The sequence below is a fragment of the Ptychodera flava genome, chromosome 8, assembly GCF_041260155.1.
Source record: "Ptychodera flava strain L36383 chromosome 8, AS_Pfla_20210202, whole genome shotgun sequence".
Taxonomy (NCBI): domain Eukaryota; kingdom Metazoa; phylum Hemichordata; class Enteropneusta; family Ptychoderidae; genus Ptychodera; species Ptychodera flava.
Genome location: NC_091935.1, coordinates 27,634,784 through 27,650,658, shown reverse-complemented (window position 1 = coordinate 27,650,658; position 15,875 = coordinate 27,634,784). Strand labels below are relative to the sequence as shown.

At 37.5% G+C, this 15,875-nt stretch overlaps 1 protein-coding gene across 1 annotated transcript; it reads left to right on the top strand.

Moving 5' to 3' along the window:
- Positions 1-10,047: 10,047 nt before the first annotated feature.
- Positions 10,048-11,319, top strand: LOC139138058 (probable G-protein coupled receptor No9). Its single transcript, XM_070706280.1, has one exon. It carries the CDS (start codon positions 10,048-10,050, stop codon positions 11,317-11,319), a length of 1,272 nt encoding a protein of 423 aa, XP_070562381.1.
- The last annotated feature ends 4,556 nt before the right edge of the window (positions 11,320-15,875 follow it).

Sequence of the window (15,875 nt, the reverse complement as noted above, 5' to 3'; positions counted from 1 at the left end):
TCAACCATATGAAATTTCGTTTTCTCAGATACTGAACAATGGTGTTAGTAGCATTTGTCAGTTGATTGATTTATCATTCGGTACGCCTTTTTAAATGATACCAATGGTCCATTGTCAAATGTGCAAATATAAAAGTGGGAAATAAAGGAGAAATTTATTGTTGCCTCTCATTTGTCAGAGTTCAAAGTACGGTTTTACGGAGTCTAAATCTCTCTTCTGTTTCCAAGCAGGCGTAACATATACACTTTAAAAAATCTCGAGGCCAAGTAAAGATGGTTCAAAAGTGACACATTCTAGAGTGCGTCCAGAAAAAAGGGTTTCCGTTTCTGGCCAACAACATAATTATATAGCAACAGTGATGGGTTGTGCGATGTTTATTTTTTTGCCCGTTTTGCTTTCCACTTTATAATGAGGTTACCGCAACAGTTATTGCACAGTTATAGTGGAATTCTTTTTATCTGAAAATTATATATCTACATACTGAAGCAAAGCTTCTTGTTTTGGTCGACATTTTGAAAATCAGGTGACACCCCCTTTGTGCGGAATGAAATATCATGACACTCTTTAACTTTTTACGAATTCAGATGTCCTCATTATTTGCTTGATTTAGCCAGATTGAGCCTACCTCAAGTAATAAGTGGACCGAACTCTCATCTAGTCTTTATGTTACCTTCAGAATTATCTTTATGAATCATAAAATGCGACATCACTTAGGCGCACTAAAAGTAGTTTTCGATACGGCTTCGAAATTCACGTTTCTTATAATGAGGGAAAAGATTAAAGTTACACACCGCCTCTTTATTCTTTGTCATGAAAGCCTCAAAGCTGAAGGGTGTAAAATGTATATATGTACTTCCGGGGTTATTAGATTTGCACTGTATTTGCGTTGAAAGATTTTCAATGGTTTTTTCCACACACTTAAACAACAAAGAAATTCGAGATTTGTATGTACAGCTTCACCGAACTTCAACGAAACAATAGTCATTTTCGGTTTTTTCTATGCCAATGAAAATTGCACGTGATAGATATGTGTTGAGATACATTCGGCGTCTTGACGTCACTGCACACAAGTCTCCGCGGAAAGGATGACTGCAATTAGTGGAAAACACGATTTCATAGTTACCTCGCCATAGGCGACGGTGACTACCTCCAACCGCATACCATTGTTAGCGAATATGTGGGTGAATCCATACGAGAGAGGTGGGAAATTCATGGCCATTGCATGGTTTCTCTTCATTGACAGTTGAAGCTATACAATGGAGACACTGAATTCAAAAGATCCTATTTTCCTTTTAACGATTTTACATATCATATTTAAATGCTATAGACTGGTCAAAAGTTCACCTGTCAAAGTTACAACAGGGTATAGGACTTGACCAATTAAGTTCAAACTTTGAGCAGTCCCGAAGTATGTTTAAATAAGCACTGAAAGTGTAACAAAAAATCATCGCATTAAGATTGAAAAATTTCATGAACATTGACTTAAGAGCAACTTAAAAGTTCAATATAGAATAATATGAGAGTCAGTGACGAAGTTTTTCTATGTCTAAGCCTCTTAGAAACATAAAAGTTTAAAATTTGATCCATCGTCAAGAAATGCATTATGTTGTGCAATCTCTGTGACAGTGAAACTCATTGACGTATGTTGCCATGTGTCGGTGACAATATTGTGTTTTTATTTATTTTCATTGTCGTGTTGTAGATTGTACATATCTAGTGTGGCAGTTGAGGTGAAGAGGAACTAACAGATCAAGTAATCTGCATATTGCAACAGCTACATCTGGTTGTCATAAAAAGTAATCAATCAGTTTCAAAGTCGCAGTTATGAATCTGCATCACCACAGGTGGACATTATAGAAGGCTGCTTTGCCAGGACATCATGGTCAACTTTGGACCACTTCTGCATGGGGTCATTGTATGTTCAACATCCACTGCGATGCTTTGCAAAGTATGCACTGACATCAAGCCAATCAGCCAGCTACGCCATCATGAACATAGACACTCTCCGGCTACTCCGCCAACCGCTCTACGCGAGAATCATGGTATGAAACCTAGCCAGCATGTAAAATTGGTGAATTCTGCTGGTGATATTTTTTGCTCCATTGTCAATGATGCGGAACCTATCAGATAGATGGATTGTCCGTCGGTGTTCGTCTGTCTTATGTCTGTCAACATTCATCTCCTTCTCATAAACCGCCGGTTTACTTGCTTTTAAATATGGTATGCGGGTTGCTGGGGGCGACCTGACTCAGAGTAATTCAACTTGTGGAAAAATATGCATATTTGTCTTTTGAGGGCAAATTTTACCACTTTTGGTGCAAATCACAAACATTCTTCAAACATTCTTCTCTGAAACCGCCTGACCGACTGCTTCAAGATTTGGTTACTTCAGTAAATTTTTTTTCAAAAATATGCATGAATGTTCTTATTTGATTGTTATGGTAAATTTTCCCCGTTCTTTAAATCTAAAACCGCTTATTAGATTACTTTGAAATATGATGTAAAAGTTCGTATTGTTTTTGCAATCTTTGCTCACAAAAAAATCATCTATGTTCCGAGAATCTCACAGTCCAACTGCTCTCATATGCTTGTTGAAATTATGATAGATTCCTACTTTCCCTACACAGAAACTGGCATGGCTTGGATTATGAAACATCACCTAATACTACTGTTCTCGATGTCATTCTACAATAGATATATCTGAACAATGTTTTTGAAACCTTTTCCAAAATGTAAACCTGGTAGGTCAAAGAGGTTAACCTTTTGTACATATTGTATGAACCCCTAGGACTATGTACTGTTCAGGTTAATGTTAGACATCCTGTTACTCATTAATAACTTCTAAACAACAAAACAAAGTAGTTATATTACTGCAAAGTTTCGTTGGAGACGCCATGGCAAGCTGACTGCTCTGAATACCTATGAGCTGAGCAAAATTTACACAACAGTGTACTGACCTCCCGCCGTGGGCTCCGTTTGCCTGTGCAATGAAGGCACAACCATGCAGGCTCGGTCGCCCAAATGAGTGTCTTGGAAATCCCCATGAAGTAAATATTTGTCGAGCGGAGGCGGAAAATCAATGGCCGATACTTATTCTCAATCTGTTCATCAGCCACACTAGTGCAAGCCACGTGCATGAAAAGAGCGAAGTTCAGATTCTCACTACATCATTGCTTTCAGTTTCAGTAGCGATAAACTCGAGCGTCATACACTCCAACTTTTCCCCACACAGAAACTGTCTGCTTGGGATAACAGCATTTGAATCAATGTTTATCGACAAATGTCAGATCAGCCCAGTGTTTCTGATATCTTTCACGAAACACGTCATAACAGTTACTTTTGCTGACATACTGTTTACCTCGTGGCTTGTAACGGGGAATGAGGATGCAGTTTAATTTTCTAGGGAAAGGACAGTCCAGTTATTTTATAGTTAAAAATGATTTCAAGTTTATTTTCAAAATGTTGTCAGCTAAGAGGTGTATGTAGGGGTTACCAATATAATTTAAGAGTCATCCTTTGACTTTTTGGTGTCAATTGTATTATGGCAGAGCAAAGTAAACTAAGTCTTATAGACGTGTACAGTTTGACAATGGACGTGGACAGTTTGACTCTCGGTTCTGACAATCACTTCTGGCTACGTCGAAATCTGTGTGAGGAAAGCTGTAATGATGGAAATTGTGCATATTTAAAGTTCCATTAGCTGTATCTTCTGGCGATTTTTCGAATGGTTTTGATTGAAATGATCACTGGCTCATGTTGAATAGCCTTTCAAATAACAGAGAATCGCATATTATTCGGAAACATTACGTGCCCTACAACTAAATAACATGTGATTTTACAACGAAAATTTCAATTCTTGTCCGGACAGAAATACAAACTGTGTTGACACGCGGATTGCAACGTAGGCATTCTTCTGCACCTGCGCGAGCCATTTATAGCAATTTCAAAATAAATATTCATTACTTATGCCCGGTACTTACGTCGTAGTCCATTGTCCCAGCACGTTGCGTAGCCAGATGTCTGGCAATCCACGACGCGATGTTGTTTGATCCCGCAATAAACGTGAACTTGTACATCTCGCATGATCGCGGCGTCACCATATCTGCATTCTCCCCAGCACGCTGAGCATGCCCGACGTCAACAAACGAGCTCGGAAGGGCAACACGTTTGAACAAAAATTAGCAGTTTTATGTGGCTATAACATCACTAATCATGTTTGTTTCTTCGTAAAACAACATTTTGCCACAAATATGAGCCTCCAACATGGAATTTTTCGAGGTAAAAATGGTCAAAAGTTACAAATAATGGCTATTTAAATACATGAGAAACAATGTCGATAGAGGTTGAACGGTGTAGGCTGGGGCTAAAAGAAATCAACAGCACTATGCTAGGTATTGGTTGTGCGAGAATCATCTCTGGATAAGACAACGGGAAAGCGAAGACGTTAATCAAGTTCTTAATAGGTATGCATAGTGAATGATAACGCCCACTGGAAACAAATTATGCATCAGGCTAGTAATAATCTAATGAACATGCTAGGTATTTGAGACGTTTACAGAGGAAACCAATATCTGTAAACGGACGTTACCAACATTTCACGTTATCGTTATAGAGGTTCATTATCAGTATTATTATTCATTGAACAGCCTCTCTCCTTGAACGAGAATCTGTTGTTTGGCTGTGCTGCATTGAGGGTGGCGTAGTGTTATAAGTGGTGCGAGGCAATGACTGTAAAATTTTGTCGGCAAAATCACATGGCTTGAGGCTCTTGAGATCATTATATCATAATTCAAGATTCTCTCTCTTACTCGAGTTTCAACTTGACAATACATCACATTCTATACATCTACGATGATACGTGTTGTTGGTAATTTTACATGGCATTGAACGTATTATATCCCTTAACAGGGAGCTAATAGTCTTCCTACACTTACGTTGAGCGAAACTATGCTCCTTTCGAGTATTGGATTAGGCGCAAACAATCATTGAAAATAGGTTTCAAAAAAATATTTGATACCTTCATTCAGATGTGTACGTATAGTTGATATACAATGTGACAGCAAATTTTCCTCTGGGTATTAGTACGTGTTTTGGTAATTTAAGATGGCATTGGCAAGTCATATCCCTATTACAGAAAATCACTGTTCTTCCTGCGATTAGAATGACCGTGAAGTGAAAATTTTTCACGAGGGAAAATTTAAAATTTAGCCTATACCGTTTGAAACTATTTTCTCGCATTAAGTAGAATCTCTTCCATGGTCAACAAAACAATTATCATCAAATAAGTCGATCATTAAAATTCAGTGCGGGGGCTCTTAACCGTGTTAGCCCTGCGGGCAAAGTACATTTCTGTTGCAAGAAAACAACACGTTGAAAAAAAAATACTTTTTACATTTAAATTTAGACCAGTAAAGAATTTTACTCTTTTTAACGGTTCTTGTGTCTAACTGCGACGCGCATGTTTTCTCTTTTGCAACTACAAGTGTATGAAAATGGAGATGCCACAAAAACCAAGATTCGGCATTGTAATTACGCACTAGGAGCACAGGTCGTTTTGAAGAGTTAACTATTTTGCATTCAATTCGCAATATTTAAGGAAACACAAGGAACATGGTAATATTCAAAGTGTACATGGCGTATGTCCGCAGGACATTTTTGAGTCAGGTAAGCATGCGGTATTGTGCGAAACGCGAACCGTAGAATATTCGTTTGGGCTTTTTTCAAAAAATAACAAGAACTTCAATGGAAGTACCATCACATAGTATAACATTCACAAGTTTCAATTTCTTAAAGCCCGCCTTTTTATGTCGGAAATATTGCAACGTTGTCGTAGTGAGGCAGCCATTTGTTTGTTTGCTTTGCTTTCTTGCAAGCTGAGCATGTACATAGAGTTCTGGAACACTCAAAGTATGATGACGTAGTATGTGTACATAGCTGCGTTTAATGTAAAATATCAGATGTGACGTTTTTCGGTAAGAGTCGCCAGCATTGAACCATACACGTATAGGCGTTGGTGTATGTCTGATAATATTTAACTATTTGTTCATTTTCTGCCTGGTTCATCAATTCTAGTAGACCAATGTTAAAGTTTCTGCAAAAGCCATGCAAGGAAATAAAACTGCAGGAAAAACAATAGAAGGAACATGCATTTTCCTTTCAATGGCTTCATCACACAAAGTGTTCTGTATGACGGTGGTCATCTCATATATCTCGGGATATTATTTGTCAAACAGTTTATGTCAAAAATATTTTACTTGGCATTTTACATCTTATGGGCACAACGACTGTCATTTCGATCTGCTTTATACTCGATCACTGCATTGACACCTTTTAAACAAATTTCTACCTTGTTCCGAACAAGCCACGGCGATCCTGACGGTTGACGTCTCCGCAATATGAATTGGAAGCGTAGCTTGTATGTTCGAATAGCAATAAGAATTTACCGAAATTTTTGCCTTGAGTAGGTGGTTATGTTATTGGAAATAGACTTGGTTGTTTGCGAGGCTACCTGAAGCCCATCTTGTCGATGTACTCATTGCTTTGGGCGAGTTTTATGTGATGCCAATTTGTATACGCGAGGGCTTCGTAGAGCGCCACTGAGTGAGACTGCTTGTACAGGGGTCGCGGGAAGAAATATTATACCTACCACGGTTATTGGACTACCTTTAAAAGCTTGAGAAGTTGAGATAGCTGATGTCTTCGCTAGGTGAATAGGCACCATAGGTCGTGAGTTCAAATTCAATCGAAAATTTCCTTGTTTGTGAGTTACACTGTTATGAGAAAAGCGCACTGTTGATGTTGATAAACGTTATGAAAACTTGAATGCACATTTAGCTGCTTCCAACTCAGCGTAAAACAGTACTTTAAATTAATACTGAAAATCTGCTAAAATAAATTAAAACAAGAAAGGATTTCAGAATAAAGACTTATGCTATTCATTACTTTTTCGATTTCTAGATTGCAGTCGTCAAAATCACGAGCCGATGTTATGAATTGGCTTTGCACAATTGTATCGAAGAAATGCCATATTGTTGCAAAGTGTGCAGCCTTTCATATCGTATTTTAATATGCACGTGATAAATATCAAGTATTTGCACACTGTAGATATCATTGCCAGCAGTCAATCCATAATCGTCATTCGGCTGAGCAATATAGGAGGCCTTCTGAACAAAGTAATACGTCTACACAAAGCATATTATTTTAACCCTGTGATCTTTTGGCTGCAGAACGTGCTGCTGTAGAATTTTTGAGATGACGATTTTCGAAGGACAAATATGTAATTAAATTAAAGCATTCAAAAGTGTGTTCATGACATTTATCAATAAGACAGCACCGCCAACACAGCACGTACAAGCTAGTTGAACACCTTAAAGAAAGGAATTAACAATAGGTAGCAAAGTTTGTCACCATGGTATTAAAACTTTTTCAAAAAAGTCCGTTTTCAGCACACGTGTTCACACACCTGAGCTGATGTCGTACCGATGTCTGTAGGTCTGCCCGTGTGTGTGTGTTAGTGTGTCTGTGTGTGTGTGTTAGTGTGTCTGTCTGTCTGTTTACACGATAACTCAAAAACGGCTAAAGTGTTCAAGTCAGATTTGGTAGACAGGTACTGTATGCTAGTTGCAAGAACTGGTTAGATTTTGGTTAGTGTAGCTTGCATATTAATGAATTTATGAACTATCATTTTTTTTCATACAATTCCTATGGAGACAGTAATGACAGTGTCGACATATATCAATGAAGACTGCATAAAATTTCATGTAATTTTCCACAGATGGCAATCTCAGAACACTTTGATGATACTCTGAGTGTCATGTCAATTAGCCGCTCATTAGCATATTTAATGAATTTTTGTACTTTGTGATATAACTCCGAAATTACTACACTAAGTTTGATGATACCTTCTACAAATATTGATCTGATCGATATCTAATTGTACGGAGAAGCATTGGGCCGTGTCAAGTTAATAATAGCTCGTTTGCATATTTAATGAAGATTTGTGATTAATCATATAACTCCGAAATAACTGTACCAAATTTGATGAAATCTGCTGCAGGTACTGATCCAACAGATATCTGTGTTGTGAAGCATTGGTAGTGATTTTACCTAAGGGTTCATTTATGAACTTTGTGATTAGTGATACACTCCAAAATTATGGCATATATTAGTGAAACCTGCTACAGATATTGATTTGATAAATATCTAATTGTCGCATGAAGCACTGAGCATTATCAAATAATTTGCATGTTTAATGAATTTTGTAATTATTGCTATTACTTCCAAAATAATTATAGCATTAAATTTGATGACACGTGCTACAGATGTTGACCTGCTAGATATGTTATTACCCCATGAAGCACTGAGCAGTGTCAAATTAATAATTGCTCATTGGCATAGTAAATGAAGTTTTGTAATTAATGATGTAACACCGAATGTATTGTGCGAAAGTTGATGAAACCTGCTACACATGATGATCAGACAGATATCTGGTTGTTTTGTGAAGCCTACTATGTAATTAACCTGTTGTAAAATACGTAAGCACATTCAGTTCACATCTGGTAATCTATTAAAACTGGCATATATTTCCATTTTCCGAACATTGCTGCATATTTGCCGAGCGTTTGAAATACATCTCTGAAAGGGTTTTGTAAACGTTAAAGCAGGTCAAATTCAGCAGTTGAGATTACGAAATCGTCGTTAGAGTTTAGCCAAGTTTTCCTGAATGTATGCCTGGCTATAATTGCCGTATTGTCATGATCAGCACTAAGGAATGAGTGGGAAACATGTTTGGATTTTTTTGAGTTTGTTTGGTTTTTTTTGCAAAATCGGTTCTAGGAAAAGCTCTATCGTCTGTATTTTGGAAGACTTGATAGACAATTTAAGTCACATTTGAAAAGGAATTCGGTGACATCAACATGGGTTTAAGTTGGTAGAATATGCATGGTCGGGAGGCATGAATTCATATGGCTGCAGAAAGGGTTTCAATAATTGCGGTCGCTTAATATGTTCGTGCAACTTACTGTTTCTTTCTTTGTACAGAGTTTTCCAGTGATTCTGACACTAGACTTCAAAGGCCATGCAGAAATTACAACCACTGAAGAACATTTTCCTTAATTTCTGTACAGGTATGGACGACTATTATTGAGGCCACCACTCCGTTTTTATCCTTTAAAATATGTAAAAAATTAATCGGAAAGGTGGTAAATCACCTCAACATACTTGGAGATTTTGCTTTGTTTAAAATCAGTCTGCGTCTTAATAGGATGTCAGTTTCTAGGCTAATGTACACCCTTAATTTAATCGATCGGACTGAAAAATTCCCCGTCTTGGTGTTTTCTCTATTTGTGACTTTTCCCCTGCATTTATCATGTTAACTGTTTAATCTGTTGATTAATGCATTATGTTTCATGGAAATTTTATAAATCCCGATCCTAGCAAAAACGTTGTAATCTGCTGCATGTGCATTTATAATTTTAATTAACAATCATGAATTTTCGTTGCATCTCTGAAGAGAAAATACCTTATAGACATAGCTATATTGTCAGTTAGAAACCTTGAACAACACCTGACAGGCATAACAATGACGGCTCCGCCCATCCATTTATACCGGACAATGTCATTTTCTATGCAAACCAATGGATGCATGATACGAATAGTATCGAAGATTACAAAAATGATTTAGAATTTCCACTTCCTAAGATAAATACCTAAATTCATTTAAATTACCCATATAGATTCAGCCAGCGGACGGCAGCATATCTGGTCGAGTCTCTTCAACTCTCCAACAAAGTCTGCGTTAAGTTGACAAGCATAAGTGGATCGGCGAACCGCAGAACAAGACGTCTCCAATCAAGTAATATCTTCACAGTTTACAGTAATTTGTAACAGCTTTACTTAGAATCCTTCAAGTGTGTCAAGCTTGTTTTCTCCCGAACATTCTGAATGCGCAGATTTTGACAGTTCAGTTTCTCAATTCACTTAAGAACGCCTATATATAATAACCTAGCTTCAAAAAATCAGCATAAGTATATTGTCTACTTTAAACTGATGGCATACAACGTATCAAATGATACCTACATCGAAAAGTCTTCGATAAAGGAGCACATTGGTCTAATTTTCTTTGAAATAGCAGTATCATGCATCATCGTCATTGAAAACATCGTAGTCATCACTTCATACTTGACTGTTAGAAACCTGAGGGATAAAGTGTCAAATATCTTCATAGTTAACTTAGCATTCGCGGATCTTCTCTGTGGTTTTGTTCCATTACCTTTGATGGCAGCAGCTCATGTGGCGGGAGGATGGACTTTTGGTGAAGCTCTTTGCAACTTCAACATAGTGTTTCACATCGGACTCGCAGCGACCTCTGCGTATGGAGTGTTTCTTGTAACTGTAGATAAGTACATATTTTTGATACACCCGCTGCGATACCACCAGCTTGTTACCGAGCAACGGGCAAGAATCGTTGTAGTGATCACATGGGTCTGTACTTTTCTCTATGCCGGTCTCCCAACGATCACTCGCTTGAACGAAATTCGTGAACAAAACGCATGGGAGAACGTCTACCCACCATTATGCTTTCCGATCAAGCCAACTTACGTAATCTCAACTGCTGTATTTTTCATTTTCATCCCAGGCACAATAATCATTCGCTGCGGATTTCATATTCTCCAGGTAGTCAGAGATCAGTTGAAGAAAATAGAATCCCAAAACCCTCGTGGGCGTGTTCAACACAACGAACCAACTACTTCTTGTGATCTCACGGACGGCCAGGAAAACCTTTCTATTGAGGAAGTCGAAATTCCACGCGAAGTAGACGGCAAGGTTGCCGTTGAAAAAGGAATGGTGAAGATGGCGTTCAATGAAGATTCAGCAAACTATGGCCCAGATTCCAACCAACACCGTGCGGTACCTACTCGCCAAGAGACGTCTGCAGACTATGTCCAAACGGATACATCAAGGAAACCTGACGAGGAGCAGAACCGTAAAAGAGCTAACGAGTTTAACTCTGAGCGAGCCAACTCACACCATCAACCGCAGGTGAGTGTTCAAAGCGGCATACGACGAGTGAGCAAAACAGAATTGAAAGCAATCAAGACAGTTGGACTTGTCATCTTATCCTTCTTTATCATGTGGGCACCGTTCTTCACAACACTTACAGTAGCCGGGATTTGCATCGACTGTCCGTTGCAGTTTGAGCGTACATTATCAGTAACCGTCTCTATAGGCTTTGCTAATTCGGCTGTTAATCCGATACTGTATGCCCAAAATAAAGATTTCCGGCAAGCTTACAAAAAGGTGATCTGCTGCTTCTGTTAAGTAGTTTCTTCTTCAATTCATCCAATGTAGACTGATTTCTCAAGAAAGCGTCATGTGCTAGATGCTGGCGACAATACTTCAGAAGAATGACTGTGCACATCATGTATTCGAACGATTCTAAGATAAATAGGTATATATCATAGACCATATTAAAAATCATATATCTTCAGAAATAGATAGGCTAGACAATGATTATAAATATTGATTTATTCCTCGTATTTGTTTCTGTAATGCATCTTCCGTTCATTTCTTGCCAGACAGTTTTAACCCTTTGACTACTGTATTTTTCCCACCAAAATTTTAGTACAAGTTCCACAATTTTTATGAACTTTTCTGTAATTTACCTGATAATTTTGAACCAAATGAACACAGCATTTCATTGCCCACAGCTTTTCATCAAAATTTTGGCAAAAACCTAATAAAAGTTGATTGAGGTACATTTTATAAGGGGACAAAACTTGACTCTGGCGCTCAAAGGTATAAATGCATGGTAGCAAGCTATTCAACAACACTCATATTGACCAGCATACATGTTGTCGCAATAGTTGGTGTTTAATCTTACTGGTATGAAGTTCTTGATGTTTTTCGGTCAGTCGTTTGTATAAAAGTCAAACATAACAGACTGTGACGTTCTCAGGTAATATTACAAATGCTATTATATCATATATGCTGAGAGTAAATATATAGCTTTCTGTAAAAAAATAATTTCATCATGCAAAATTATATTTAGATCATGATAGTTGGTCATAATTCACAGCGTGATTAAGACGTAAGAATACTTGATAAAGATTAAAGTACGGATTGTGATAGTCAGAGATGTTACATTTTCTCAGAAAACGACCAGCGCATCATTGGGATATTGAATCCTTTGTACAGTGAAATTTTTCCTTCTGTTGATTCCTTCAGTTTTCTCATTTATTTGTACTTATCTCAATTTGTAAATGTAATCACACGACTACATTATTAATAACATTCTCCGTCTGGAGGAAGGCAATTCCTCTCAACAAATGACTAAAAAATTTAGGATTGAATTGTTCTATCCGTGATCATAGTTGTTACTGCCTAGTACTTGTATATAACGAATTAATTATCGACTTCATTCTCAATATTCGTGTTAGCTCTTGTAACTTCATCTGCTGTTCATGTAATAAATCTTGTTGAACCATGAACAGTGGTCCTTTTAAGTCTTGAAAATGGCTTTCAAAATGACTTGGATATTGCTGATGAATAGACAGACCATTGAACTCGTGATTTTGGATGGGAAATATGCTCTTTCGAGATGTTAGGGCGGTCGGGAAGTAATATTCGGTAAATTATCGATATGATTCGAGCCAAAAACGTTCTGCGTCTTTCTCTATACCTAACTAAGATCTGTCATTACACAAAATCCCCACTTGTCAAAGATGGTTCAATAGCGACGGTTTCTTCACACGCTGTAAGAGTCACAAAGCATTTCGACATACACGTGTTAGAACAAGGACTTTTGTCATCCTTGTACAGAGCATCACCCACTGTATCAGTTTTATCCACGTCATAATCACTGCTCGTTACAGCGGAGGATAAAATGTCTGAGAAAGCAAAGTTTCTTCCCTGTTCTTATGTCATTAGGAAACGCTGCTAACTAAGAGTGTTATCCTTCCTCCATCTCCCCAACCTTCCCAGTTAGGCAACGCTATCAAAATAGGGAGAATAGTCTACACCCGTATGTGGTCACACGGAATGTTACTAATAATTCATCTACAGTTGCTCAGTTTAACGAAACATTTTCATAAACATTTGACCGAGCGCACAGATTGATTTGCTTACCAAAACGTTTATAATCACAGTCCTGCATTTCATTCATTTACTTTCATCCACAATAGCAATTTTAAATTGTAGATAAATTACGATAACACTGCAAATGACATTGGCGACACGCACATCCCCCTCCCCTCTGCCGCTTCGCGCCGCACCATACGCTGCGCTTAAGTCTTTTGTAGTATTTTCTTAATAAGCTCATAATACGTACATTACATCTGTTCTATCAACATTTCGAACATTTTTATGAGTGACGTATTCGAGAAAATGTTTGTAAGATATATTATTAATGTTTACAAAATAGATGCTCTTGACAGAACGTTGAATGTTTTTACAAAAGGTCGATTACTGTCAAACTAAGGTGGTTTGAATTTTCAGATATTGCAGGACACAAACATACTCTTCCTTGATAGTCTGAATATTTTAATGACGTTGTACAGTCTTTTCTAGTAAGTTTCCTTTTAAGATATTCAACAAATTCAAAGTTGACATTCGCTTCGTAATATTGGCTCACTACCATGTTAACTTTCTCCATTAAGCCTAAAGCTATGTTTTGTGTTTTTTTACTTTTTGTATGTTTTGTACAAAAGGATTCGTTTACTTTTTTCATTTACTGAGACTTTCATTAAGCCAAAATGCTCATCGGGACCAGATTTTCAGACTGTCAATTATTTTAAATAGTTTTCCTCAAGTCTACCAGTTTTTTTGGGTCATTTTAAAGCTCTTGCAGTAAACGACATTTTCACCGCCTCAGTTTCTCGACAAGTGAAAACTTAATTTTTCACCCATATAGATAAGACGGAGATTGCGTCCATTTTGAATGTCAAATCTCTAATGATGTTAAGCAATTTGTTTGCCTAGTACAGTACTTAGCTATGCTGGTAACCCTTGACGTTTAATCTCGATTAGGTAAGAGCATGGTTGAACGTTTCATGAGTAAAGTTTGAGGTAATGATTTCAGTTTTTCATTTTGGAAGCGTTTAACACTTTACAAACAACGTGTTAATGGAATTCGCTTTCCAGAAGGTTATCATGACATGAATAATGATATTAATGCAATTAAAAGAATCCTGGGAAAATATTTATCGTAGCCTCTACCTAAATGTGACAATTATGAGAATCAGGAAAACATTCTTTGTTCTGCCAATCGCTAGAAGCATCCTACTCATCCATTGCATTTGTAGAACCCTGGCTTTGATACATTTGAAATCATTGTCAGCCCTTGCTGCGCATTGAACTTGGTTTGAACAATGAATGGGCAAGCAAAGATACCAAGGAGATCGACAAGAGAGAGAGAGAGAGAGAGAGAGAGAGAGAGAGAGAGAGAGAGAGAGAGAGAGAGAGAGAGAGAGAGAGAGAGAGAGAGAGAGAGAGAGAAATACCCATGTAAACAGACAAAACAGTTAGAGTCGGACAATTATCCGGACAGATGATAGCCTGTTGACTGTTAGCAGAAAGGCCACTGGCATATTGAAGAAACCCCAGCAGACAGACTTGTCGAAACTGTCTCAATTCGACTGTTGGTGGCGCTAAATCGTTTCCGCCAGTATCTTCTGTCCGCCAGCCAAACTACACAATGAACGTGGGTTAAAATCATGCATTTGGGTATAATTAATAGCGATAAAAGGTGAAAGAAATCTACATCTTTCTTTTCATTATCTGCAACATTTGTATAAAATTGTACAACTTTTAGTTGTGCTGTAAACAATGTAAGCATACCAGTTTAGTACTTTGCACTTCATCGTGTATGAAATATTTTGCCTTGAACAAGGCATCGCCTTCAGACTAATTTATTGCTTCCCTTTATATTCATCTTAATCTTCTTTGAATATATCACGTTATTCCCCCCTGTCATCGTGATTCAAAAAGAATTATAATGTAAAAGAGAACCGAGACACGCAGTTTTCTAGAAATATGGACGAACAATATTCCCCGTTCGTGCGTTCCAACATATCTTCTACGACAACACGATCTTATTCATTTTCAGAAGGTAACTATGCTCAAAGTATCTCTCATGGGCTATTAGGACCACAAAAATGGAGGAAAGAACACATTCATGCCACTTGCAAAGATTGTGAAGTAACAGTATGGAAATGGTATCTCCACTCTTCTCTGAAATTTCATAGAAGTTGGAGACACCGCTGTTGATTAGTATACGCGTACTATCGGATTAGCATACACGTTGCTATCTTTGAGAAAGGAGTGTCCTTCTAAAATTATTGATTGACGTATTCATCTAAAGACCGACATGACTTTTTCTTGCAATTATACAAGCGACATGCAATCAATGTCAGATGTACTGGTGACACCATTGTACATAGGTAATTAAGTTACTTTGCAATATTTTACGAGCACTTTTGGTTTGTTTTGGTTTTCAGAAGTTCCATGGAAATGCAGTTGTTGCAGGATTGACGTCAAGAAGTTTGATAATAAACATTGCCGACGGTTATTGTATTTTACATGGCGACCTAATAACTAGACGCTAAATACAAGGTGAATTGACTTTGACATTGAATAAATCTGCGCTGGTCACATGTATAACAAAATATTACCAAACAAAAATGATTTGACTTAAATTAATAAATCTACATCAGCCGTAACCTTTTGTGACTTATAATTTTCTGACTGAGTTCCTTATCGTAACTTCAAATACCATCTAAAATGCCTTGCCAACAGCCCTGTAAACATATTTAAAGCTTTGAGGTTATTTGACAATCTGTCATATCATATATATATCAAAACAAATGCTGTAAGAACAT